The 26119-nt window shown below is 48.0% G+C and overlaps 1 protein-coding gene across 3 annotated transcripts in view; it reads left to right on the forward strand.

Moving 5' to 3' along the window:
- LOC147434938 (RHOMBOID-like protein 12, mitochondrial) overlaps positions 1–26119 on the forward strand; it is a 193280-nt gene that overhangs the window by 43325 nt on the left and 123836 nt on the right. For all 3 annotated transcript variants that reach the window (XM_086491312.1, XM_086491315.1, XM_086491313.1), the window contains exon 3: positions 15890–15983. In XM_086491312.1, the coding sequence (XP_086347438.1) occupies positions 15890–15983 (94 nt within the window). The remainder of the gene's footprint in view (positions 1–15889; positions 15984–26119) is intronic.

Consider the following 26119-nt stretch of genomic DNA (forward strand, 5'->3'; position numbering starts at 1 on the left):
CGACTACCAACCAAGTGACCTCTCTGAGTGCAAACCATGGGGTTCCAAACAAGGGGTTGTCGCAAGCGCTCCTCCGTGAAAGTAGGCTGACACTGCTCCAGGCCTCGCTGCAGGTGCTCCCAAGATCGAAGCAACCCCACAACGAAGCGATCCTCCAGTCTCTTGCTCAAACCAATTCTGCGTATCTCTGTGAAGATCCATCTGGTCGAAGGTTGCCAGGGGCCTCCTGCCTGAGGCACCCTAGCACGAAGCCGCTGTAACAAGAACTCCTTCCAGGGCTCCTCACCTGGAGGAAGACCTCGGACGATGAACTTCCCCAGAAGGGCTCTGCTCTGCTGTGCTAAGTCTATGATCCCTAGCCCTCCCTGTGAACAAGGAAGAGTGGTGACCTACCCAGCCACTTTGGTCGGGGCTGTGAGTGTGTCTCGCCCTGACCAAAGGAAGTTCCTGATCAGCCGCTCTACCTGGCTGATAGAAGAACTCGAGAAGATCCAGCAAGAAGTGATGTACCACATAGTAGCCAACAACACCTGGTTGGCCACTACAACTCTGCCAGCCAAAGAAAGTCGTGCGGAGCTCCAATGTAACAACTTCCTCCTGATAGACAGAAGGAGGGGAGCAATCTGCTGCTCGGGGAGATAAGTCCAAACCAACCTGACAGCCCAAGTACGAACTGCAGTCCCTGGGGGAATCCACCTGAAACCCTCACCTGGCATCCAATCGGGCACATGAGCACTACCAACCGAGAAAGCCACTGTCTTTCTGCAGTTGATCAGTGCACCATATGCACAACAGAAGGTCTCAAGAGCCTGCTCACACCTGGGAAGGTTGGCCTCCTGGACATACAATTACAAGGCTGAGTCGTCAGCAAACTTAGCGTCCAGTAGCACATCCCCCCAAATAGGGAGTGCTAAGCCCCGTAAACCAACCTGCTGCGACACCAAAAACCTCCTCATCGCCTCAACATAGAACAGAAAGAGGAAGGGGGCAAGACGGCAGCCTTGTCAGACCGAACGTGTGAGCATGAAACAATCATCTCTATCTCTTGACAAAAGTACATGACTATGTGCCTGTCTGTACAAAGCTGACACCCCTCTGATCCAAGCATCTGAGAAGCCCATCCTGCGTAGAGTGCCCTCCAGAAAGTCCCAGTCAACTCTGTCGTAGGCCTTCTCAAAATCGAGAAGAAGAATCACCAGATCCTCACCACGGAGCCGCACTAAGGCAGAAGCCTCCCAAAAAGTAAAGATGTTGTCAAGGATACTGCGCTCCTTGACAAAACCTGTCTGAGTCCCATGTAGAAGGCTCTCTAGAAGTGGCTGGATCCTCAAACTCAGAGCCTTGGCAAGAATTTTGTAGGCTGAGTTGGGCATGGTGATGGGGCACCACTGTCGATCTCATCCAAGGAGCCACCCTCCTTGGAAATGAGGTAGATCAGACCCTCACTCAAGCTGTCAGGCATCTCTCTTGTGTGCAAGATGTATTGGAAAGCACTACAAAGATCTGGGCCAAGCAAGTCCGAGTACTCCAAGAAAAAAACTGGGAGTCAAGCCATCCTCACTGGGCAGCTACCACGGGCGAGTGCACTTAAGAGCCGTGTGCAACTCCTCAAGCTAAAGTGGCAGCTCAAGCCTCTGATGCATCTCGTCAGTCACAAGGCAAGGCATCTGTACCCACACCCGCTCCCGCTCCTTGCATGCATCATGACGCTCTGACTGAGGCTCTGTTGACATTTACTCACGGTAAAAGTCTGTAGCAACTGTACGCATGTCCTCTGGCTCAGAAGCAACTGACCCGTTGGGCCTCCTCAATTGACTGACCTTCGCATGCGCATGCTGAGGTCCCACTGCCTCGAAGAAAGCACCAGTCACTCTGTCACCCACCTATGTACACTGAGATGCTCGTCGATGGAAAAGCAAACTCATGGCGTCGCTCCTCTGTGCTAACAAACTCCTGGCGAGCCTGCTGTAACTGCTCCTCCAACCAAGGACTGTCTGGATGCTGCTCCTGCATTCTCTGCAAGGAAGCAACGCCCCGTCTGAGACGCTGCTCCTCCTCTCTAGCTACAGCCAGGCGAGCCAAAGACTCCTGGAGAAAGTAACGACTAATCTGAGCTAGTCCTGAGGCCACTCTGTCAGCAGGAGAATCCTGCATGTCCAAGCTCTCTGTCCAGAGAGCCTCTACTCACTCTCTGAGTGCAAAGTCCAACAAGACCCTCTTAGGGATGCGTAGCATCGTGCTCCCCCTCCTCTGTCTGTCTGCCACTGTGAGGATCACTGGTGCATGGTCCGAGAAGGAAGTCCTTGCCAAGATGCCAACTGTCCCACCCAAGTCATTGAAATGGTCACTAGTGTAGAAGCGATCTATCCGCGATAGATTCACTCCTCCCACCTTGCGTTCCGAACGAGAGAGGACAGGCTGTCTGGTGGCCTCACAAAACCAGAGTGCTGCCACACATCGGAGAACCTCAGAGTCATACAAAACCTCTCCCAAGCTGCCAGCTCAACTCCGTGCACAGTAGCATGGCTACCACCAATCCTGTCAGAAGGATCCTCCAACATGTTGAAGTCACCCCCTATGCACCACTGTTCTGCCTGCGGCAGAGACTCAACAATCTGTGACCAAAACTCTGCTCGTGCACTCGCCAGATTGGGCGCATATATGTTCAGGAAGCCCACAAGGCAACCCTGAACCTGCATAGTGATCCATTGAGCCCTGCCTGGCACAATGATCCCTCTGCCCACAATGGCCTGCTGCAAAGAATCCGCAATAGTCATACATACCTCACCCTGGATGCCTCCAGGTCCAAAAGTAGCTGACCAAAGAGTATCATATCGTCCACGCAAGAGCTGACCACAACGTCTAATGTGTCTCTCACACAGATGATGCTCCTGTAGCATAAGGATATCAATCTCTCTTTCCACAAGGCAACGCTGAAGCTCCTGATGCAGTCGGCCCCTCTGACACTGAAACTGGGGCCCACCAAGTCCCTACACGTTCCATGAGACGATCCTCATGGGGAGCGAGAGAGAACAGATGCTGCCGCAACAGCTAAACGTGCTATCTTCGAGGCTGGCTTGGATGGGGAGTAATCCGCATCCGATCGTCCTCTAGATAGGCGTGACTGCACGAGTGCCTGGCCCAAGCCCAAGTAGATTGAGCCGTACGCAAAGCAACCTCTCTGTCCAAGAGTCCTCATGAATGTGTACATAGCATGGCAAGCACTACGTATCAACAAAGAAGTGAACCACAGTGTGTCTACATCCTCCTCCTGCATTTGGAGGAGTCACCGCAAACTTGGCAGAGTCAAAAGCATGTCTGTGACTCCCAGGTCTCCCATGCGGTGAGAGAACTCTAGGACCTGTGTATGCAACCACTCCAACATTGAGTCGAGAGTCCACTCAGTCTGGTCCCTGCCGCAAAGGGGAAAAGAGAAGCCAACCGCTGAGTCCAGGGCCTCTACCCCCCTAGCTGCAAGGAACAGAACATGAACGCTGAAGCAGGCTGCCTCATGGTCTGCTGAGGGGTCGCCGAGAAAATGAGTGAAGTCGTATCAAAGAAGTCCCATCGGCGTCGAATGTCGAAGCTCGTCAGACCATGAGGGACTGCTGCAAAGGGAGACGTCTGTACCTATAGAGGGGGTCGCAAGAAAGGCTGTCCCTCTCTCGCCAAGCGACTCGTGGCAAAGGCGCTGCCAAGAGATCTCCTAGCAGCCGGAGTTGGCTCTGCCCCCTGGATCGACTGTGGAACTGGAGCGGGAGGGGGGGGGGGGGGTGTAGGAGCAGGGGGAGAGGGGGGGAAGAGGGGCGGGGGAGAGCGACAGAGGTAGAGGGGCGAGGGGGAGAGGTGGGGGGGGGGGGGGGGGGGGGGGATGATGAGGAGGAGGGGAACTCTGGGAGAGGAGGGGCTGTCGAGGGGGAAGCTGAGGTGGGGGCTGGAGCAGGGACCTCATCCTGCTCAAGAGGATCGAAACGGTTCCCCGTGGGAACCCACTGCTGCTGGGCAAGTGCCTGAGGACCACTTTGAGTGCCAGGCTGTCGCTGTGGCCCCTGCCGTCGTCGACCACGAACCTGCTGCCATCCCTCCTCCGCTGGAGCCCCAGGCTCGTAGGGTGGCTCTGCTTGTGTGCTCTGTGTCTCTGTCTGTGGCTGTTGGCTAGCCCTTGCAGGCTGGGCCTGAGTCTGAGGTGTAGGTCGAGGCCTCCTCTGTGGACAGGCCTTGGCAAGATGGCCCATCTGTCGACAAACGAAGCACTGGTTTGGGAGGCCCGAATACTCCACGCTTTGTCGAAACCAACCCCCACGCACCCGAGGCAGAAGAATGACCTTCGGAAGAGTGTGAGTGTCCTCGACCAGAACGCGAACTGAGGGAATGCCGACCGCCTTGGCAGCTACTGAGGCTGCCGTGCGAGGTGTCTCTAGGACAGTCCCAATCGCTGAGCCTATCCTAGACAAAAGTGGTAGGTACTCCCTCCGTAAACCAAGAAAGCAGACGGAGATGGGGATGTCTGCCTCCTCTACTAGAACATCCGAAGCAGGGTCAAAACCATGTCTCTATTGTCGAAAGTGGGCTTGAGCTGCTCGGATGGTCAATGGACTCATGGCGATGACCTTGGACGCCATCTCTGGGGTCTCGAACTCGATCTGCTAGTAGCCTTGTCCGAGGATCTGAACGTCCAAGATCTTGTCCACCTCTGCGAGAAGGCGGGCCTGGAGAAGATCACGCAACTCTTTTCTGCTGGGTCTGGTACCGAGGATCTTGCAGATGACAGAAGTCGCCTCCATGCGCTCTACCTCTGCGGCTAGGCTCGCTTGCTCTGTCGGTGATAGAGCAAGTCGAATGGTGGGCTCAGCGGGGTTGGGCGAAGGGGCTTCAGTGGAGTCCTTCTGTGGCGGAGCTTGAGCCTCCATCTGTGTCTATTGCTGTGGCGGAGAAAGAGTGGGTAAGGCAAATCTTCTGCAAACTTCGAGTCTGAGTCTTAAAGAGATCCATAATAAAATCCATGGCAATACTTTCCGAAGGTTGATCAAGCAAAGGTTGGTGTAATTGTCACAAATTACTGGCATATCAAGCCACTGAAGAACGAAGCCAACCTGGAGATCGTGGCAGAGGGGCCTAAATCCCAAGTGAAGAAGCAGAAGAAGAAGCAACAACAGAAGTTTTACCAACGTACAGAGCCTCGTCGAGTGGGGCAATTTTGATACGAAGTTCTTACCAACTTATGGGACCCCGTCCGATGGGGCCCAAGATACCCAAAGACATTAAAGTAAAGCAAGCCTACACACACACACACACACACACACACACACACACACACACACACACACACACTCTCTCTCTCTATTGCGGGGGGAACTGATGATGTGGCAGCACTATACGGAGTGCCGCAATTTACGTTGACTTGTTGATGTTGGAGCTTGTACGGATTTTTGCTTGTTATGGTGATGACTTGGCAGTTTTACGGATTTCGCAAAACGCACATACAGCTTTTGGCGCTAGTGCTTTTGGAAGCAGATGCTTTTGAGTTTGAAGCTTTTCATGTAACTACTTTTCATAGGCTAAGGGCCTGTAAATATGTGCCATGGGCTCATTCTCTGACACGCTTTGGTGTGGAGGTGTAGAGCGTGGAGTACCGACATTGAACAAAGTTCAAGCAATATAAAGAAATACCGAAAGGGGTGCCAACGTTTGGGCCAATGCTCTCTCTTTAGGTGAAACCCCGCCACTCCGCGTCCTGTGTGTCGTGTATGTCTTTCAGTTCAATTATTATTTGAATTGCTTAAAGTTGTTCCGTCTGTTCTTGTCCGTTGGTAGGTGGTGCCTGTCCCTGTTACAGTGGTATCAGAGCCAGGTTTGATTCTGATGTGCCAACCATTGAATATTCCTAATTGGATGAGATTGCCTAGGTATGTAATTTTAGTATATCAAAACACCTGTTGGAGATCAACGTGGTCTAGGTGTGATGGCTAATTTTACTACGCCAGAATATCAAGGGCTCCAATCTGGAATGAGAACATACTTCTTATTGGATGCGATTTCTTTGGGAAGCCAACGACCCACGATATCAAGAGCTCCAATATGGAATGAGAAAACTGATTGTCCCTCGGAATGACCCTCGAAATTTTTTGAGCTAACTTGAGTTGTTTTGCAGATATGCTGTAATTGCAGATGATTACCCCCTTTCAAGAAGGGGAGATGTCACAAACTGCTGACGTGACAAGCCACTGAAGAATGGAGCTAATCTGCAAATCTGGACCAAGGGGCCTAAACCCCAAGTGAAGAAGCAGCAGCAGAAGAAGCAACAACATAAGTTTTAGTGACTTACATGGCCTCGTTGAGTGGGGCAATTTTACACGAAGTTCTTACCAACTTATGGGACCTTGTCCGATGGGACCCAAGCGACCCAATGCGTGCGCGCGCACACACACACACACACTCAATTGTGTGGGGAACTGATGACGTGGCATCACTGTACGGATTGCAACAATTTATGTTGATCTGTTGACATGATAGCCTGTACGGATTTCTGCGTTTAACGCTGTACGGATTTCCTCAAACTGCACTGGAAAATCCGGACCAAGGGCCTTTAGATATGTGCCATGGTCTCATTCTCTGGCACGCTTCGATGTGGAACTGCAAAGTTTGGAGTACGAGCATTGTTCTGTATTCAAGCAATATAAACGAATACCGAAAGGGGGGCCAACGTTCAGGGCCAGACTCTAGTGCTCTCTCTTGGGGTGGAACTTCCCATCTCGTGTCGTGCATCTCTTTTAGCTCAGTTATTTTTTGAAGTGCTTAAAGTTGCTCCTTTGTGCTTTTTTGCTTGCACGTGGTGTCCATCCTTGTTACAGTAACTGAGGCATCTTATGCCGTTCGTGTTTGACTTTTTTGCAAACTAAGCATTCCTTTATATACTAATCGATGTTTGCTTTAAGGCTTGGCCAAAAGAAGTATCTTTCCAATGCTAAGGCTGTAGGGAGAATACCTTGGTAACCTGCATACCGCGAATCGTGCGCTTCATCCATGATCTTCTTCCTGAATGGCACCACCACGCAAATTGCGTGATGGTGGTAGAGATAACCATCCTGAATGGAATATGGATGTTCATTCTCTCCTTTCTGTAACTTGCTCCAAATGGAGGAGAAGTCTGGCTCGTTCGGATACAAATTCGAAGGTAATTTTAGTTCTTGGTGATATACATAGCAATTGCATTCACCCTTGGTCATCTAGGCAGTGCGCCTGTAGGCACGTTCTACTCCCAGTTGTATGAATGATTTGGAAGTGAAACTCCCTGATAATTGTGGTTATGTGAGGAAATACCGCAAACTCTGATGGTCGGTTTTGATTACAAAATCCGCTCCTAGAAGATAATTCTTTCAGGTAGACAAGGCGTGAATCACAGCCATAAGTTCCTTCTCGTAAATCGAGGCATGCAATTCTACATCGTTGAGCCCTCTACTTTCATAAACCACTGCATGTGCTTCGTGGTTAAGCACTGTGTCGATGTAATCACCTGAAGCATTACAATGAACCTCGCATGGTTTCCTTAAGCGTGCCACTATCGAAATAGGGCCATGTCTTTATAAATACTTTAGCGTACAGAAGGCTCCTTGTTGTCTCGATTCCCATCTAAAGGGAATCTTCTTCCTTGTTAGGTCATGAAGTGGTCCTGCCACGTGATCGAAACCTTGATAATAAGAACATATTCCCAAAAAGCTATGTACATCATGTACGTAGTGGAATTTGGCCAGTCTTGTACCACTTGGATGTTGAATGGATCCATACTCACTTGGTTGTGAGAGATTGCATGGCCGAGATTGTATTTCCGTGAGAAAGAAGTCACTTTGATATGCAACTCATGCTTTCGCAGTTCTTGAAACCCCATATCCAAGTGCTTCCGATGTTCCTCCACGGTCTTTAAAAGAGGCGTATGTCATCATAGGACACTCGTGCAAAAGCTCGGTGTGGGCTGAAAATTCGTTCCATCATTCGATTGGATATGACAGGAGCATCGGTTAGGCCAAAAGGCATTACCAAAAAATTATAAAGCTCTAAGGTAGTGCGATAAGCTGGAACGGGATGGGCACCACGTGCCAATGGAAAAGAACAGAGTGAACAACTGTAAGCACTTTCAATAACAACTGAAGAGAAAGATGGACGACAGACGAGACGGGGCGAGGTGGAATTCTACCCCAAGAGAACCTTGGCCCCAAACGCTAGCACCTCTTTCGGTATTTCTTTATATTGTTTCAACTCAGTACAAGCCGGTACTCCACGCTTTGCACCTTCACTTGGAAGCATGCCAGAGAATGAGCCCATGGCACAAATTTAAAGGCCCTTGGCCTATGAAAAGTAGTTACATGAAAAGCTTCAAACTCAAAAGTATTTGGTCTCAAAAACTTGTGCTAAAAGGTGCCCAATGCAAATCACGGAAGTCTGTACACCTGCTACGTCAGCATCAGTCAACACAACTCGCAGAAGTTTGTACAGCCTACCACGTCATGAGCGTAAAACGCGGGCGTCCGTACAGATGCCACGTCATGAGCAAGTTCACAAGAGAGTGTGTGCATGTGGTCCTCCATTATTTTAATGCCTTTAGGTCCCCTGGTTCCCATCGGACGGGGTCCTATAAGGTGGTGGGAACTCTTCTTTAAAAATAGGCCACTTGGCAAGACTTGGGAAGCTGATAAAACTTCTTCTGCTGCTGCTTCTTCACTTAGGGTTTAGGCCCCTCGATCGGGATTTGCAGGTTGGCTCCGTTCTTTAGTGGCTTGACACATCAGCACTGTTATGGGTATCCTCAAGGGCTATTCGTATCTGATGATGTCCGCTCTTTAAGTCAATGCGACTAAAGATGCTTGCACTTTATAACTTATCGAGAATATCATCAATTAGAGGAATTGAAAAGTGATTCTTGATAGTGATCCTGTTTAAAGATCGATAGTCTATGCACATTCAAAAGGTGCCATCTTGCTTATCCACCAATGAAACTAGAGAGCAGTAGGGAAAACTGCTTGGGTTGGTTTGGAGGAGAGCTACCCAGTACGAGATCAATGCGATGATCTTCCGGACGTTTCGGAGCCAGCCTATTCAGAAGAGTGTGTGTGAAACATTTCTTATACCTTCAAATATTCCCTTGAATATCAGGAATAGAATTAGAGCTCGGTGGAGCGGGTTCCTTCTTTGATTGTTCTTTCTTCGATTGGTCTTTCTTTGAAGATGCTTATTCTTCCCGTTGTTGCGAGACAGGGCAATTGATCTTCATGTGTTCTTTCTCACCACAGTAAAAACATCTTCCTTGCTCTTTGAAGGTTTGTACTTGGTTGGGCATGAGATACTTGAGTCGTTTTCTGGTACCCTTTGGCTTCTTAGGTTGATCCAGGTCCTTAGGGAGACACTTTTTGCCTTGACCGCCATGGACCGCTCTTTGCCTTGCACAGTACATGCTTTGTTGCATCCATTTGGGGGTACCTTCATGCTCTTTCGATGCGGTGGTTGAAGGCTTGCTTGAAATTTCCTCATCTTTTCCTTGTCGGAAATCATCATGAAAGGATTAACTTTCAGAAGAACCGACCAATACTTGTCAACATAAGCCGTGATTTTCTCATGTTCCTTCTGGGCAAGCCAGACCCATTTCTCCGGATGTCCTTCACGAAGTTGGGCAGCATGAATTGTTCATAAAATTCAGATTTGAACTAAGTCCATGTTCCGGCTGGTATACCTTCCAGAATCTTAGCGAACCACCAGTTGCTTGCCGTCTCTTTCAGATATTCCCCAACATGACGCAACTTGGAATTCTCAGTGAAGTTTTTGTTGGCAAAAGCAACTTCAAACTGTCTAATGATGCTACCATATATGTGGTAGTGATTGGTGTGAACACACTTGGACCGTCAGGGCATTTTTTTCTTTACTAGGAGGTTTTTCTCCCGTGCATTGTACATATCATAGAAACAGGGGACGGGGGGATACAGCCCTAAACAGCCGGGACGTGACGGGGGACGCGGGAATGGGGGACGGGACGCACATTTGAGATGCAGGGACATCTCTCACAAGGGATGGGGGCGGGACGTGTCTCGTGATGCGGGTCCCCGGTGACGTGGCAGCATTGGACGTGGGCAGGGGACGGGACAGACGAGCGGCAACTTTTTGAAATTCAAAATTCAAACGCCTCTCAACCTCCAATTTTGGAGGGACTAGTTTCCTATTTAAGGACACACAAGGGAAGGCCTTGGCAAGCCTACCCTTCTATCTTCTAAGTGCTGTCGAGTCCCATGGGCGGCGGGCCATCATCCATGCCACATGGGCCATCTCTCCTCTCTCTCTCTCCCCCACTTTGGTATTATGTAATATGAGTGCAAAACCCACTTTTTCTTTGCAATCTTGTGCTCTTAGTGTTCACTATTGTCTCGACTCTCAGTATTAAATTTGCAAAGAACTAGTGTTTTTTAAAGCGCGTCCCCTATCGCGTCCCATGTTCCCTGTTTTGCCACGTCCCTGTCCCTGGGACTTGCCACATCCCCGAGACCCGTTTCGTCCCCATGTGACTATGGTATATATGCCCATTATTCCTAGGGCTAACTTATCTTTCTATTGTGCACTAAGTAATACACTCTGTTGTGTGCCGTGAGCTTCTTCATCTTCTCCAAGCTGTGTGTGCATCCCTACAATCCTAATTTTAATAACTGGTATCAGAGCAGGTTGTAACCTCCCGATCATGCTTGCCAGCGTCGGCAACACCCCATGCTCCCTTTCTCTGATTTGGGTGAGCTTTGATGAGCGTCAGTAGATCTATTAATACTTAGGAAATGCTCAAAGAGCTTATGTGCTCGAAATTCTGATTCGGGCTCATTTTGGCCTCTGTTTCCACTACAGGCAGTATTGTGCATGCAATTTCGTCCTTTTTTGTAGAATTTTTGTCATTGCAATTTTCTATAGGTCTCTTACAGTCCTCTTCGGGTTGTGCTATATAGCACGTGTTAGTCCCACTTCGTTTTTCCTCTTTCCGGGAAATTTTTACATTAGGTGCAATCAATCTCCATGGCTGACAACAACACAGATATTTTCAAGATGTTTGCTGCTGAGGATAAAGTGGATAGGGATAAGTATCCAATGTGGGCTTACATAATAACACATATTCTTGTGTCAAAGGGCGTTTGGAATGTCGTGCAAGGCATTGATGTACGTCCGCGTCCTAGGGATATAGGCAGGTCCGTCGCTGCTAGAGTTGTTTTGCCTACGACTGAGTTGGGATGTTAGAGATGCGCAGGTTTATGCTTTGATTGCATTATTTCTGAAGCGTACTATTACACCTCACATTCGCTCGACAAAATCAGCAAAATGGGCTTGGGGTACTTTGGCTGATCTCTATGCAAGTCGCAATGAGGCTAAAATTGAGTTGTTGCGTAAAGAGTTGTAGTCGAAGATTATGTAAGAGGAACATGACATGGACACTTTCCTTGTTGGTATCAAGGATATTAATGAGCAACTCCTTTGTGTAGATGAAGTATGACTTGTGCAAGCTGTTCTCACTGCATCGCCAACCTCTTACTAGACTTTTGCTAATTCTTGGAGGCTTATGAATCAAGGAAAACTTGATGCTATCAAGTTTGATGCATTATGCACATTGTTGTTGCAAGAGTCACCTCCAAGAAAGAACAGGGCTAAACAACGTGCAGTTGAACAGGCTTTTGTTTCTGCTCAAACTCAGAAAAGATGGTAATAGCAATGTAGCCACTTCTCATGGTTCTTTAGTTATTAGTGGCAAATCATCTTTTCCTAATGCTTCTGCTGGCAGCACCTCGTATGGAAATTAAATGAAAAGGGCAAGAAGAAGAGGCGTTGCCATTATTGCAAGCGTAATGATCACCTCTTTGTTCCCCCAAGAATAAGATTCTTCCGTTAGTTAAGAAAACTGCCCACAGGGCTACAATCCACCTCTACAAGTGAAGGCTACATCAGGAAATGGGAAGACTCTCCCAATGAGAAAACAAAATATGTAAAATGAGAGCTAGGTCATGAGATGGGATGAGAAAAAAGCCACACAGGTGGTCGGTAATGCCATCTAGGCACACCCTTAACCATGGTGAAGAAAGTGCCTGGGCGTCAAAGTCTCAAGAAAGCCTCTCGGTGGTCTTGCATGCGGTTGGAGCTTCCATGAGGTCTCTGAAACAGGCCCTTGAGTGTATGAATCAGCTCCAATCAAAAGTCACAAGGCGAGCCTCGAAGATGTGAAAGCAGTGGTCTCGCCAGATGAACTAGAGTGTCAGGCCGCAGATGAGCTCCCAACACCACTCTTGGGGGAAGAGTTGTATGGCAAGCTGAAGTGTAGGTTGACCCCCCTGAATCACAATCATCGTGTTGGTGGAAGCCAGCTCAAAGTGGAGTGCAGGGCCTGTGAGTGTGGACCAGGGTGCAGCACCCCAAGTGTACTATCGAGCTATAGAAAGGACTTGCATCAGCCGAAAGACCCTAAGCCAAACGCAGTGTGCCATGGGGCAATCCCACAAACAGTCAAGCTGGTTCTCCAAAGGATGGCCACCGGCTGCACAGGCTGCCGAGAAGCTGCTGTGTACCAACCAACTCCCTACTGCTGTATCCCTATGAGTAACTAGCCTCTGAAACATGGTAGCTCTCCTTGGCTGCCTGCTGTCCCACAAACGGTCCCGGACGCCTGACAAGAACTCGGCTGTGAGACCCTATACCTGCCAGTGAAGTGCAGCAGGTGGGCGAACCTCGCTCCGTGCGGCCAGTATGTGTTTCCCCAAACGAATTGCGTACTCGAAAAAAGGAATTGCTGGGTGATCGGCTGAAGAGAGAGGTCCGGCTGGGTGATCGGCTGAATCGCTCTCTCGGGTCCCACTGCCAGCGTCCTGACTCGAGATCTGCTGGGTCATGATCTATGAATCAAGTCCTCTCGGATCCTCTGAAAACACCACTTTGCAACATGTGGTGCCTCTACTGAAACTCCGTGAAGGCGACCCTCTCCCTACACCTCAAAGAACATGTGTGGTACCGACTGAGAGCAGGCACAAACTGCAATGATGACCTCCAGCCATGTGAAGGGCCCCATCTATCTTGGAGCCGCTGCCTCAAGAGGGGTATGCCACTCGGTATATCCTCTCTAATATCCTGACACATACTCTGCACCCCCCTCATGCCTCGTACCTGCATGCTCTGAACCTCCTCGGAAAAGCCTGAAAACTGAACCCAGTCGTCGAGAGTGCGGGCTGGACCCTCTGCCATGGGACCCCAAGCAACGTGAGGCTTGCTACCACCCAAGTGGCCTCTCAATGTGCTAACCATGGGGTTCCAAACAAGAGACTGCCTCAAGTGCTTCTTCATGCAAGTGGGCTGATGCTGCTCCAGGCCACTCCTCATCTGCTCGCAGAACCTAAGCAGGCTCGCAGCAAACCAGTCCTCGAGGCTCCTACTCAGACCAACCATAGTAATAGGGAACGGGCGGAACGGGGCCCTCCCATTTCCGGAACGTGTTCCCAAGCCCGACGCCTCCTCGAAACGGAAACGGGAACGGAACGCCGTTCCCTTCCCAGGCATAACCGGAACGGCAGCTGTAACGGGGCAATGGCAAGCGGAAAGCGGAACGGAAAATCCGGAATGCCAAAGTTTAAAAAAATGACAGTTTGGGACATGTCTTTTGAACTTTTGGGGGGGGGGTATTATTTCCATTCTCTCCTATATAAAGAAGGGCTTTACACCTTCTCTCTCAAGCTCTCTACCTCACCCTCTCTCTTAAGGCTCTCTCTCCCTCTCCCTTTCCCTCAAGGCTACCGTTCCGGCTTCCGTTCCCGTTCCGCCACCCTGAGGGCCCTTCGTTCCGGAAACGTCCCGGAGCCCCCCGTTCCCCTTCCTTGTTCCTGTTCCGTGTAACTATGAAACCAACCCTGCGCATCTCTGTAAAAATCCATCTGATGGATGGGCTCCAAGGGCCGCTCGCATGAAGGACTCGGGATCGAATGTGGTGAAGCAGCAGCTCCTTCCAGGGCTCCTCCTTTGGAAGAAGTCCTCTGACCACAAGCTTCCCAAGGAGAGTTTAATGGAACAACTCCAACAGGCTCTTTGAAAGTGGCTTTACGCTGTAGAGCTACCAGTAGCTGTAGTAATTACTAGCTGGTAACTGACAATCGGACAGGTAGTTAGAACTGAGTATGGGCACCTATAAATAGGACCCGTCTGTCAGTCTGACAATTGAGCTCTTTTTGATTCATTAGCCTCTTGTAACACTTGCGTCATCTTGTAATACAGCATTCAGTGCAATGCCATTTGTGCTTCTGGCTATAATATGAATATCCAACTTCCAATATTTCAATGTCCATTATCTGATTATATTTTTTCAGTTCAGTTGTCTGTGTGGCTAGTCATCTGAAATCTGGTTCTTTTCATTCTGATATATGATATCTGACCTTTGAAGTTCTAATCTGATAGCTGTCAAGTTAGCAGCTCATTCCATAGCACACTGTTTTGTGGGCTTGTCAAGTGGGAAGCGTGTAATTTTTGCGCAATTTCTTCATTATAGGGGCAGTATGTTAATATGGCCTTCCAACAGGGAAGGTAATACTTCCCATTGCCCGTCTTTCGAAAGAATAGGGAGCCCTTCAAATCCTAACACTGACATTGTCATTGGTAAGGCAAAGGGATCTGTGAGTGATAGGGAAAATGGGACGAGCAAATATGCAAGGATAAAGCTTCCTTTTTTATGCCTCGTAAATGGATAAATCTTGTTTCCATTTTTCTAAACAAGTTTAAGGGCATGCAGAGATATGAAATGATTTCTTTTTTGATCATGTGTTTGTTGATGTCCTTAGCTAAGCAGCTTGCATCTTTTCTTTCTTCCTTTGGACCTTTTTTTATTAAAAGAAACTTGCAAGCACCTCGCATTTATGTTAGTGAAGAGTACTGGCGCTTGGTTTATCTTGCATCCTTTAGAAATGAGGGCCTTGTGTTAGTACTTTGTTTCTAAGTTGGTTACTTTGGAGTTGGCTACCCTTATAGCTTTGCTAATAATCTTCCAGTGAATTGTGGGTTTTATCATTTTGTGATATTAAGATTCATGTGCACTGGATTGTCTAGTATTGTGTGACGATAAACTTATTTATTTTATTACTTATATACCTCACTGTACTATGATTGCACAAACACGTGATTAGATGACTTGAAAATTTCTGTTTACCTGGTCGATTTTCTTGCTCACATTTGTAGGCTTGCTCCGATTTTTCTACTTGCCTTTTTAACTACTCTATATCCCGTGTACGTTTTGGCCTCTTGATCCGTCTTCATGGTGGTCCTGTTCCGGTGTTCGCCAACCTGAGATATTGATAATGAAAGAGGCTAGAGCCTCTATTGCTTAAATAAGACGCCCATTTTGTGTATCTTTGTTGTTTGCCTATCATGAGAATTGGGGCCAGACGATGGAAAGGTGGTTTGTTGGCATGAGCGAAGTGAGGTGGAGTGGCAAAGTATGAGGAGAATGGGAAGAAGAGATGGAGAAGGGGAGGGGTAAGGCAGTGGCTCACAAGGAGGGGCGGTGTTGAAGGTAGTTTCTCTTCCTTTTTATAGGGGGAAGAAGGTAAAGCACCGAGAAGGTAAAGCAAGGAGATTGCTGAGGTGTCACAATTATGATAAGAAAATATGTTGTGGTGGTTAAGCAGCTTTGTGATGTTTAAAGTTTGCTCGGAGCATTAACAATTTGTTGAAGCATGTACTAAAAGCCATAGCAGGATAACTTAGTAAAATGGAATTGGGTACTTGAATTAATTGTACACACATGCCATTGTATCAGAAGAATAGAAAGATCTATTTGGTTCTCATGTGCTGTTTGACTCCTATTATTACAACACTTTGGGTAGTTGATTAATAGTGCGAATGGTTGCAGTGGATTGGTAACTATGACATTGATAGCAGCTAACGTGGCAGTGTCCACGATGTGGTGGAAAATGAATCCTCGGTTCATGGACACACATTTTATGGTATGTTTGTTTTTTATGTTTCTTAATATTTTAGATTTTATAAATGTCTCCAAGGGGCTAAAGAGAATTGGCTGGAGAGAGAGAGAGAGAGAGAGAGAGAGAGAGAGAGAGAGAGAGAGAGAGAGAGAGAGAGAGAGAGAGAGAGAGAGAGAGAGAGAGAGAGAGAGAGAGGGGGGGGATGGATGAAATGAAATGTTATATTAACGTCTTCAAAAGGCCAAAATGACCTATGAGACCAAAAAGTTACAATTGGTGAATCTGATACCATGTTTGAGTATGGAAATTACCAAGTTACAAAGTTACCAAGTTACAAAGAACTAACACTAAAACTAAAACACTAAGGCACTAAGGAGAAAGGGAATGAGGGGGGGGGGGGGGGGGGGGGGGGGGGGGGGGGTTTGTGGGTTCAGATGAAATCTCTCATTGGTCGCTATCGGATCTCATCGACTTCCTCCATGGTCAGAACTCTGGTTGGGCGTCTTGCATGTCGAGCTAGAGTGATCTGTATCTTCTGTTGCAGCCTTCGTCGGTGGTGGGAGACCCCCCGAGGTCGTGGGCGTCTAGATCTGCCTAGCTCCAGGCTCGGTCAAGCAGCGTACCTATAGTATGGGTGGGCTCTGAGATCTGCTGTAATGACTGCTCCTTTGGCTCTCCCCTGGCTGGTGTAAAGAAATCTGTGATTCGTCTTTGAAACTGTCTTTCCCTTAATGTCCTCAGCAAGCTCTCCCTAAGTTTGCGCAGCTCTAGCCGGAACAATCCGAGACATCTTTGATCCTTGTATCTCATGACTCTAGAAAAAGGTCCGAAACCTTCTCTGAACAAGCAGTGGAAGCGGCCGCGTATCTCATAGTATGCCGGGCAGTGGCATGTGTAGTGCAGTTCTGTCTCTGGCTCTAAGTTACATAGGTGACATATCCTGGCTCCTCCCGGCACCCCTCGGAATCGGCAAGTCTCGATTTGGAGCTGATGTGAGGATGTGCGTATCTGTCCAATAGCGCATCTTATCCCATGAGATAAGTGTGTATCCATGTATGGTGGCCTAGTCACAAAGCCGTCCTCCGTGAGTTGGAGAAGATGCTCTCTGTAGAAGGCCATCTTTGTGCCCAACTCCTGTATCGGCTGTATCCATGTGCTCCTGGTGTTTAGTTGAATCAGATCCTGACGTATGAGCCTGGTGATCTCTGTCCGTGTGAGAGACAAGGAGGGTGCATCTAAGGAGTATTGAAGCGGAGGTAATCTATCCATATTGAGACCATGCGACTGGAACCATGATGCCATCTGTCCATACCAACATGCTGTATCGCCTTGTAGAGCTAGTTGTCGAGATGACTCCAAGGCAAGCCGAGCGTATCTGTCTCTGGGGAGATCCCATAAACCGTGCATAAAGGAAACTGATCTCGTGAGTGCCTCCACCACGAGGGGGGGGGGGGGGGGGGGGGCGGCTAGCTCGGCTCGGATAATCTCATGTGGTACTGAGGCCTTAGCCTGAATCATCCGAGCGATCATAGAGACCAGAGGCCTCTTCATACATCTCCATCCATCTGTATTACCAGATCTCCCATGGTGGTCTACTAAGGGTCTCCATACCTGAACTCCATAGAGCATAGCTGGAGTCACTAGAGTGTCAAAGAGCCATAGCTTTGTTTGCGGTTCCTGAAACTGAACCTGTGAACACATCCTCTCCAGTCCTCCCAAAGCTGCATATGCTCTCGTCAGTCTAGTCTCTGATGCTCTCCTTAGTGAAAACACCGGTCCACGGAATACTACCCCAAGATAGGTATATGCATCTGTGTACGCCATAGTCTCCTGGCCATACATAAATGTGGGTGCCGACCTCCTGACCCATTGTGGTGTGGTGTTGAACACCATAACCTTGGTTTTTCCCAGATTGACCGACAATCCACTGTCACGAGCAAATGTATGCAGAGCATCCAAATGACGCTGCATCCCCTCTGGGGAGTCTGAAATCAGCACAATATCATAAGCATATAGTAACAGCGGAATCCATGTCCCTGCTAGCTGAGCCCCCCTGTCTCCCTGTCGCTCTACGTAGTCTGAAAACTCATCCACATACATCCCAAAAAGAGTCGGGGATAGTGGGCATCCTTGCTTTACTCCAATAGTGGAGTGGACCATGTCAGACATTCCCTTAGTGGTGCATACCCGTCCCATCACTGTCCTGTATAGAGCCAAAATACCCCATATCAGCTCTGTAGGCACACCCATGTCTTGTAGTCTGTGTATAAGTTTGGCTCTCGGCACTGTGTCAAAAGCTTTGCGGAAATCCACAAAGCTACAATAGATTCTCTTGCCATGGTGTCTACCCTCCTCAATAATAGCTCTGAGTGTCAGAATCTGGTCAAGAGTGGAGAAACCTCTCCTGAAACCTGCTTGCCCTGGTGCTCTTATTCCCTCTCGCTCTGCCCATCTGCTCAGCTCCTGCTCAAGGATGGATGCATACAACCTAGCTAATGTGTGGCCAACCATGATGGTGCGATAATTCACGGGAATCATGGGATCTCCTGACCTGAAAATAGGCACAATCGTAGACATACTCCAGGTCTCCGGGAAGCCTTCATACATGGCTCAATTAAACATCATAGCCAGGAGCTCTGCAAGCATATCCCTGGCATGGATGAAGTGCTCTGCTACCAGACCATCATGATCATGCGCTCTCCTTGTCTTCATCTTGTCAATGGCTTTCCTTACCCTCTCGGCAGTAAAGAAAGAACATGTCTCTGGGCATGTCTCTAGTGGGTCCGGCAGAGGTGGTTGCCTTGATGCTGTGTAGAGAGATGTGGCATATTCCCCCCATGTCTCAGTGGAGGTGACCGCGGGTGGTGGTGAATGCTCGTGGAATAGTCTCCATGCTTCGCCTGAGTCCTCACTTATAAATAACTGATATAGATCCCGCTCTAGCTGAGATAGACATGCCCTTTTCTTTCGTCGCACTAGGCGGCGAAAGATAATCCGTGACTGTCGATGTGTGGTAATACCCGTGAGCACTTCCCTCTGTAGTTTGATCCTCGTCTCTTTGCACTCCTCATCATACCAACTGTTCTGGGGCCTGTTCCCAGATCGTCTCCGTGTGGGCTGGCTGTGGGGGTATGCCTCTGATGCTGCATCATGGAGCGTCTCTGTCAAAATCTGAGTGAGTTCATCTAGTGGCCGTCCCGGCTCCTGGGTGCATAGCTGCCTGTATATCTCATCCATATACACAGAATCCGTCTCCCTCATGAAGGTATACCGAGTGTGTATGGGGACCCCACCTAATGGAGTTGTGGTGAACTGAAAGGTGAGGGTGAAAGACACGATAGCATGATCAACTGCTACTCCAACTGGCCTAGTGCCCACCATGAAATCCTGAAAGAATGGGATGAGACCTGGCTGGGCCATAACATAATCCACTGTGCTTGCACCATGTCGGTGTGGAAAGCAAGTAAAACTTCTGGTTGTCGAAAATCTTTGTAGGCCATTCACAATGGCCAATCTGTGTGCAGTTCCCGTATCTATCAAGTATCTACCATACTCAGTGTATTCCTCATCTTGTGATAGTCTTGATAGACCCATCTCTGTGACGTCTAGCTCCCTGAGCATCTCTTCGGAAGTATCATAAAATATTGTCTGGTGGTGGGCAGTCCTGGCATTGAAATCCCCTAGTATGATAATGTCACCATCCTTGGAAAACTCCCATATGTCATTATCCAAAATAGCAAAGGGGGATTGTCCTCTAGGTGATGCATATACTGACGTACTAGGAGGAAAGTAACAAATAGCAATGTAGAGGTATCTGCCCGTCTCTGCCCTGAGCCTCACCCACATGTACCTAGCCTGTTCATCCTTGCGTGTTATATATATCATTGGCTGCAGTTCCTCCCTGAATAGAACTGCCACTCCCCCTGAGCCCCGTCCTCGATGCTCCGATCTGGTCTCTTGTCTGCAGGCCGTCTCCCATCTATATCCGCTCACCTGTAGCATGGATTGTCCCGGTGCTTGATGCGTCATAGTAGAAAATGATGTCTCTCCCCATAAAGCTATCCTCAAAGGCCCCTACATCAAGACGGAGTGACCTGTTACAATTCCAGGTTGCCATCTTTAGTGTGGTCCCATAGGTCTCGCACCGTCATGCGGGGCTTCGCTCCAATATCACCACCTTTCCATCTCTGTAAAAGGCAATCTTCCCCTTTTCCCTTGCTGCTCTTATTTCCGGCATTACTTCTTGCATATGAGCAATCTGCGAGAGGGTGAGGTCATCTCCAAGAAAGATGCCTGTCTTCTTTAGAGTCGCTCTCTTCTTCAAGAACTCTTTCTTCGCTTCCCCTCCATCTTCGCTTCCATGGAGGGGAAGCGGAGAATGAGTGCCCTTTCCTTCGAGGTTTCTCCGTTGCTCCCACTTTTCTTTGTGCCCACTCTCCAAGCCCTTGTATGCGTTTGCTCGTTGACCCCCACCGAGGTCATGAGTTCTTTCACCTCTTTGTCTACATTATCTTAGTCTCTGAGGCCACACACCCTTACGTTTAAGGCTCGCACACGTCTCCTTTGCTCCTCTTCGAGTGTCAGGTTGATGATGGTTGGTGTGGGGGTGGGAGTTTTTTCCTTGCCTTTCCCTTTCTTGACAATCTCGATCCATTTTTCGGCCTTTTCTGCTTTGTATTGGGTCTTTGTGATGACATCTACCAACGAGGTCGTCATTTCTTCTTGTTGCTCCACACCTTCTTTGATGACCCGTACTAGTTCCTTGATCGTGTTAAGCTCTTCAATGAGAGAGGTTGAAGTTCTCCCTCTTCGAGGACATTTTTAGAGAGAGAGAGAGAGAGAGAGAGAGAGAGAGAGAGAGAGAGAGAGAGAGAGAGAGAGAGAGAGAGAGAGAGAGAGAGAGAGAGAGAGAGAGAGAGAGAGAGAGAGAGAGAGAGAGAGAGAGAGAGAGAGAGAGAGAGAGATGAAATGTTATATTAACGTCTTCAAAAGGCCAAAGTGACCTATGAGACCAAAAAGTTACAATGTGGTGGATCTGATACAAAGTCAGAGTAACAAGATGACAAAATGACAGACTGAAGAATGACAAAATGAGAGAGAGAGAGAGAGAGAGAGAGAGAGAGAGAGAGAGAGAGAGAGAGAGAGAGAGAGAGAGAGAGAGAGAGACCCCCTTAGTGGTTTCTCCTCCACTCATCACACAGACCACCATGAGATTGTTCTAGTCGAGTTGTCACTATAGTGGCTCTCACCCTTACATTCAGATTGTACACCCCACGTGATAGGCTATTTTGGCATCCGCTGGGGATTCTATTGTACTCAGTAATATACAGCCCTGATTTTTCAAAAAAGAGAGAGAGAGAGAGAGAGAGAGAGAGAGAGAGAGAGAGAGAGAGAGAGAGAGCTTGCAATTTGTGCTCTGCTATATGTGTGAGTTGGGTGTGTGTGTAATGTTGGTTTTGCATGCTCTGTTTTCTTCATACTCCATCAATTGACTTTGGGGTGAATGAGTGCGTATGGGTGTGTGTGTGTTTGTGTGGGTGCATAGGTGTGAGTGAAGTTTGTTTTTAGTATATGTATCTTTCGTTTGATTTCCTTGGTTTCTTATTTGCTGTTATCTTCCCTGTGTTCTTGCCTTCTTTGTTTCCTTGTGGTGTTCGCATTGGGTTTATGTTTGCTGGCTTCCTGCACTGCTGTCAACTCTCTCTGCCAAGTTTCTACATCAGGTTTCCAAAGCTCTTGTCCTCTGAGCCTCCTTCACTGTCTTCCTGGACTTCCTTCCCCAACTGTGGCACTTAGGAGCCACCTCAGCAAGTGGAGTGATTTCTACCCTGGCTGATATCTCCTTGTCAGCTCCAGTGCACTGCTGTGCTATGCCGCTTCAAATTGTCTTTCCATTGCCTGCTGGTGTCAGGTTCCACGCATTGGCGGGTAATAAGGGTAAAAACCTCTCCGAAAGAGAGTAAAAAGTGCCCTGGTAAGCTAAATGGAGACGGATGGCAACAACCTTTGAGAGCGAGGCGCTTCCACCAAGAGCAAACTCCTCTAATGCAAACAAAAAACGGGAACCATCAGCAGCCACCTGCGGTGAAAAGGACAAGGAACGTCTACAATGGCAAGAGTTTTAACAATTGCCATGTGGATTGTTATTTCCAGATTTTATAGTCTTCAGATTATTGCCTTTGGACCTGATTTGGCATGAGTGATGTACTTGCCCTCATAATCAGCACCATTTGGGCGTTCTGAGGGACTTTTCAAGGGATAGAAATTAGCCTCCTTTGTTGAGAGAGAGAGAGAGAGAGAGAGAGAGAGAGAGAGAGAGAGAGAGAGAGAGAGAGAGAGAGAGAGAGAGAGAGAGATGAAATGATATATTAACGTCTTCAAAAGGCCAAAATGACCTATGAGACCATCAGATACAAAGTGGTGAATCTAATACAAATGACCTATGAGACCATCAGATACAAAGCCTCCTTTGTTGTTAGAGAGAGAGAGAGAGAGAGAGAGAGAGAGAGAGAGAGAGAGAGAGAGAGAGAGAGAGAGAGAGAGAGAGAGAGAGAGAGAGAGAGAGAGAGAGAGAGAGAGAGAGAAATGAAATGAAATGTTATATTAACGTCTTCAAAAGGCCAAAGTGACCTATGAGACCAGAAAGTTACAATGCGGTGTATCTGATACAAAGTCAGATTAACAAAATAAATTAAACTAGGATAACAAAATATAAGTACTGCGGAATCCTAAACTAAGCTGATAGGAGTGAAAGGTGAAAGGCGTGAATGTGTGAACTAAGCAGTACAGTGTATAGACACCATCGGGGTTGTCTAGATCTCCCTAGCTCCAATGCTTGGTCTATGAGAATGCCAGTAGTGCGGGCAGACCTCTCCACTGTTGGCTGCTCCTCTGTCTGTTCTTCTGGGTGTACAATATCTAGTGTAAAGAAATCTGTGATCTGTCTTTGGGGTTGTCTCTCTTCAGCTCTCCTCAGTAAAGTTTCTCTATGCCTGTGTAACTCAAGTAGATATAGCCCAAGACATCTTTGATCCTCATAACTCATGACCCTAGATAGAGGCCCAAAACCTTCTCTGAATAGCCAATGAAAACGGCTTCGTATCGCATAGTACACTGTGCAATGACATATGTAATGTACCTCTGTCTCTGACTCTAGATGGCATAAGTGGCATATCCTGCTATCTGCTAGTGTCCCTCTAAATCTGCCAGTCTCAATCGCGAGCTGATGTGAGGACGTGTGTATCTAGCCAAAGGCACAACGCAAACCATGAGAAAGATGTGTGTCCATATAGCTAGGTCGAATCACAAACCCATCCCCCATGAGGTGGAGAAGATGCTCTCTATAGAAAGCCATCTTTGTGCCCAACTCCTGTATCGGCTCTATCCATGTCCTCCTCGTGTCTAGGTGGATCAGATCCCGACGAATGAGTCTATTAATCTCTACCCGTGTCAGAGACCTCAAGGGTGCCTGTAGAGAGTATTGAAAAGGAGGCAATCTGTCCATGGTGAAACCATGTGTCTGAAACCATGATGCCATCTGTGCATACTAGCATAATGTATCCCCATTAAGAGCTAATTGTCTGGAGGACTCTAGAGCCACCTTGGCATATTTGTCTCTGGTAGTATCCCACAGACTGTGTACAAAGGAGACTGATCTGGTAAGAGCCTCAATCTCCATAGGGGGGGCAGCTAATTCCGCTCGAATGATATCATGCGGTACGGAAGCCTTGGCTCTAATCAGTCGGGAGATCATAGATACCAGGGGCTTCTCCATACGCTTCCAACCATCCTGGCCTACAGAAGGTCCCCAAACCTGCACCCCATATAACATAGTAGAGGCAACCAAAGTATCAAAGAGCCATAACTTTGTCCTAGGTTCGTGGAACTGAACCTGCGAACACATCCTCTCCATTTCTCCCAGAGCCGCACCAACTGTAGTTAGTCTAGTCTCTGCTGCTCTTCTCAAAGAAAATCTCGGCCCAGTAAAGAATACCCCTAGGAAAGTGTATGCATCTGTATACTCCACAATCTCCTGACCGTATTTGAAAGTAGGTACTGATCGCCTGACCCATTGCGGTGTGGTGTTAAACACCATAACCTTGGTTTTACCTAGGTTTACACACAATCCACTATCCTCTGCAAAACTGCGTAGTGCATCCAAATGTCGTTGCATACCTTCTGGTGAGTGAGAGAGAGAGAGAGAGAGAGAGAGAGAGAGAGAGAGAGAGAGAGAGAGAGAGAGAGAGAGAGAGAGAGAGAGAGAGAGAGAGAGTCACAAAACGGGAGCGTACACGAGCACTTAGAAAATCTGAAAATTATAATTCTTTGAAAACATGAGAGAAGGGAGAAGATCGACACAGTATTGGGGACCAGAAGATGGGCTGGTCCACCCCCGTTAAGAGTATTCTTTTATTCAGGGAGAATTCTTATACAAGCACGAGAACCCTAGGAAACCCCTCCGTTCTGTAGTCTTAGACCCGAAGGTCGTGCTTTTCCGTAAAGGGCTTGGGCACAAGGCCATTCCTTCCCGTAAGGGACTTAGGCGCGAAGCCGTACTTTCCCGTAAGGGACTTAGGCGTGAAGCCGTACTTCCCATGAAGGGCCTTCCCGTGAGACGGGAGATTCTTGCAAAACAAACCACACAAAGCAACAATTCTCAATGCGTATCAACACCTTATACCTGTCGCTCCTTGCTCGGAGAATCAACCTCCGTACTCAGTCGTCACGCGAGCACTTGCAAATTCCGTCGCCAGTCTCTGCTCCAGAATCCCAACGCTTGCACTTCCTGCTGCTTCCGGCTCTCCCAAATTGAAACGCTGGCTACCCTTTTATAGGGTCTGACACTCGGCAGGAATATGGGTCCAAAAGCAAAGCTTGGCGCTCCTAGAGAGAGGAGAGAGAAAATCGCGTTTTCTAGAGAGAGGAGAGAGAGAGATCGCAATTCAGCCCCCTTGCGTCGGTTTTAGCCTTGGCTTTTTTTTTAAAGGGCCTTGCTTGCTTTATTTTATTAATAAAGGCCTGGTCACTTAAAAGTGACCGGCCACTTTAATAAAATAAAGTGTGAATCTGTTCAAACTTTAAAAAACTCACTTAGTTAATGAAAACAATGCTACACAAACACATTCCAGGCGTCCCCGGGTGCAGGACACGGCACAGATGCAATGCAGACACAGACTCCTCGCGGGAAAACATCTGCCCTCCCGCGAATGTTCCTGCTTTTCGTAAAAAGCTTCATTGAACCCATCTTTATTCTTGTGCTTGCGTTCTTACGCGTATTTTCTTACTGAGTTCGGATTTCGTCCTTAGCCTACGGGATGCCCCCTTACTGATGCACCCGTCACCCATCATGTGACGCATCAGAGGCACTCGTAACCCGGCCCTTTCCACCGAACTTACGGAAACTCCTTCGCGATGTTTATCGTCACCCATCACATGACACATCAGAGTTGTCCGTTCCTGATGGCAGTTCCTGTAGCTACAATCTTTTTAACAGTTCTTAGTGCACATAATAAAATATCCTAAAAAAGAGATTTAATCATTAAAAATAAGAAAATAGTCCAATTAGCAACATCCCTCTGGCTTCTAAACAGTTGACCTCAACCGTAGTGCTTGGACATATACCTCCAGTATCTCGGGATAAGCTGCTAATTCCTCCTGCGTCATCCAGTGAGCATCTAGATTTGAATAGTTCTTAAAGTTAACCAAATACTTCCTTGTTATCTTTCCGGATTTGAGAGACCGCTCCTGATGACTTACTATCTGCTCCGGTTGGAGTATTTCTTCTGTTTCCTCAACCTCAGGAGGTTCCTCAGCACTAGGCTGGCTCGGAGGCGGTCCCACATACGGCCGGAGTAAACTGACATGGAAAGCATTATGGATCTTCCAATTAGGCGGTAGCTCTAATCGGAAAGCGACATCATTCACTCGCTCAGTGATCTTAAACGGCCCATAATAACGGGTAGAAAGTTTTACCACTTTCCCCTTATGAGACGCTTGTTTCTTAAGTCTTGCCTTCTCAAACTTGAGTAAGACTAACTGTCCGATTGTTAAGTCTAGATTCCTTCTGCGCTTGTCTGCAGCTTTCTTATGCTTTTCCTGAGAGCGTAGAATAGCTCTCCTAGCTTGCCCGTAGGCGGTGTCCAAATCCCGGACAAATTCAT

The sequence above is a fragment of the Adiantum capillus-veneris genome, chromosome 19, assembly GCF_014529385.1.
Source record: "Adiantum capillus-veneris isolate H3 chromosome 19, ASM1452938v2, whole genome shotgun sequence".
NCBI lineage: Eukaryota > Viridiplantae > Streptophyta > Polypodiopsida > Polypodiales > Pteridaceae > Adiantum > Adiantum capillus-veneris.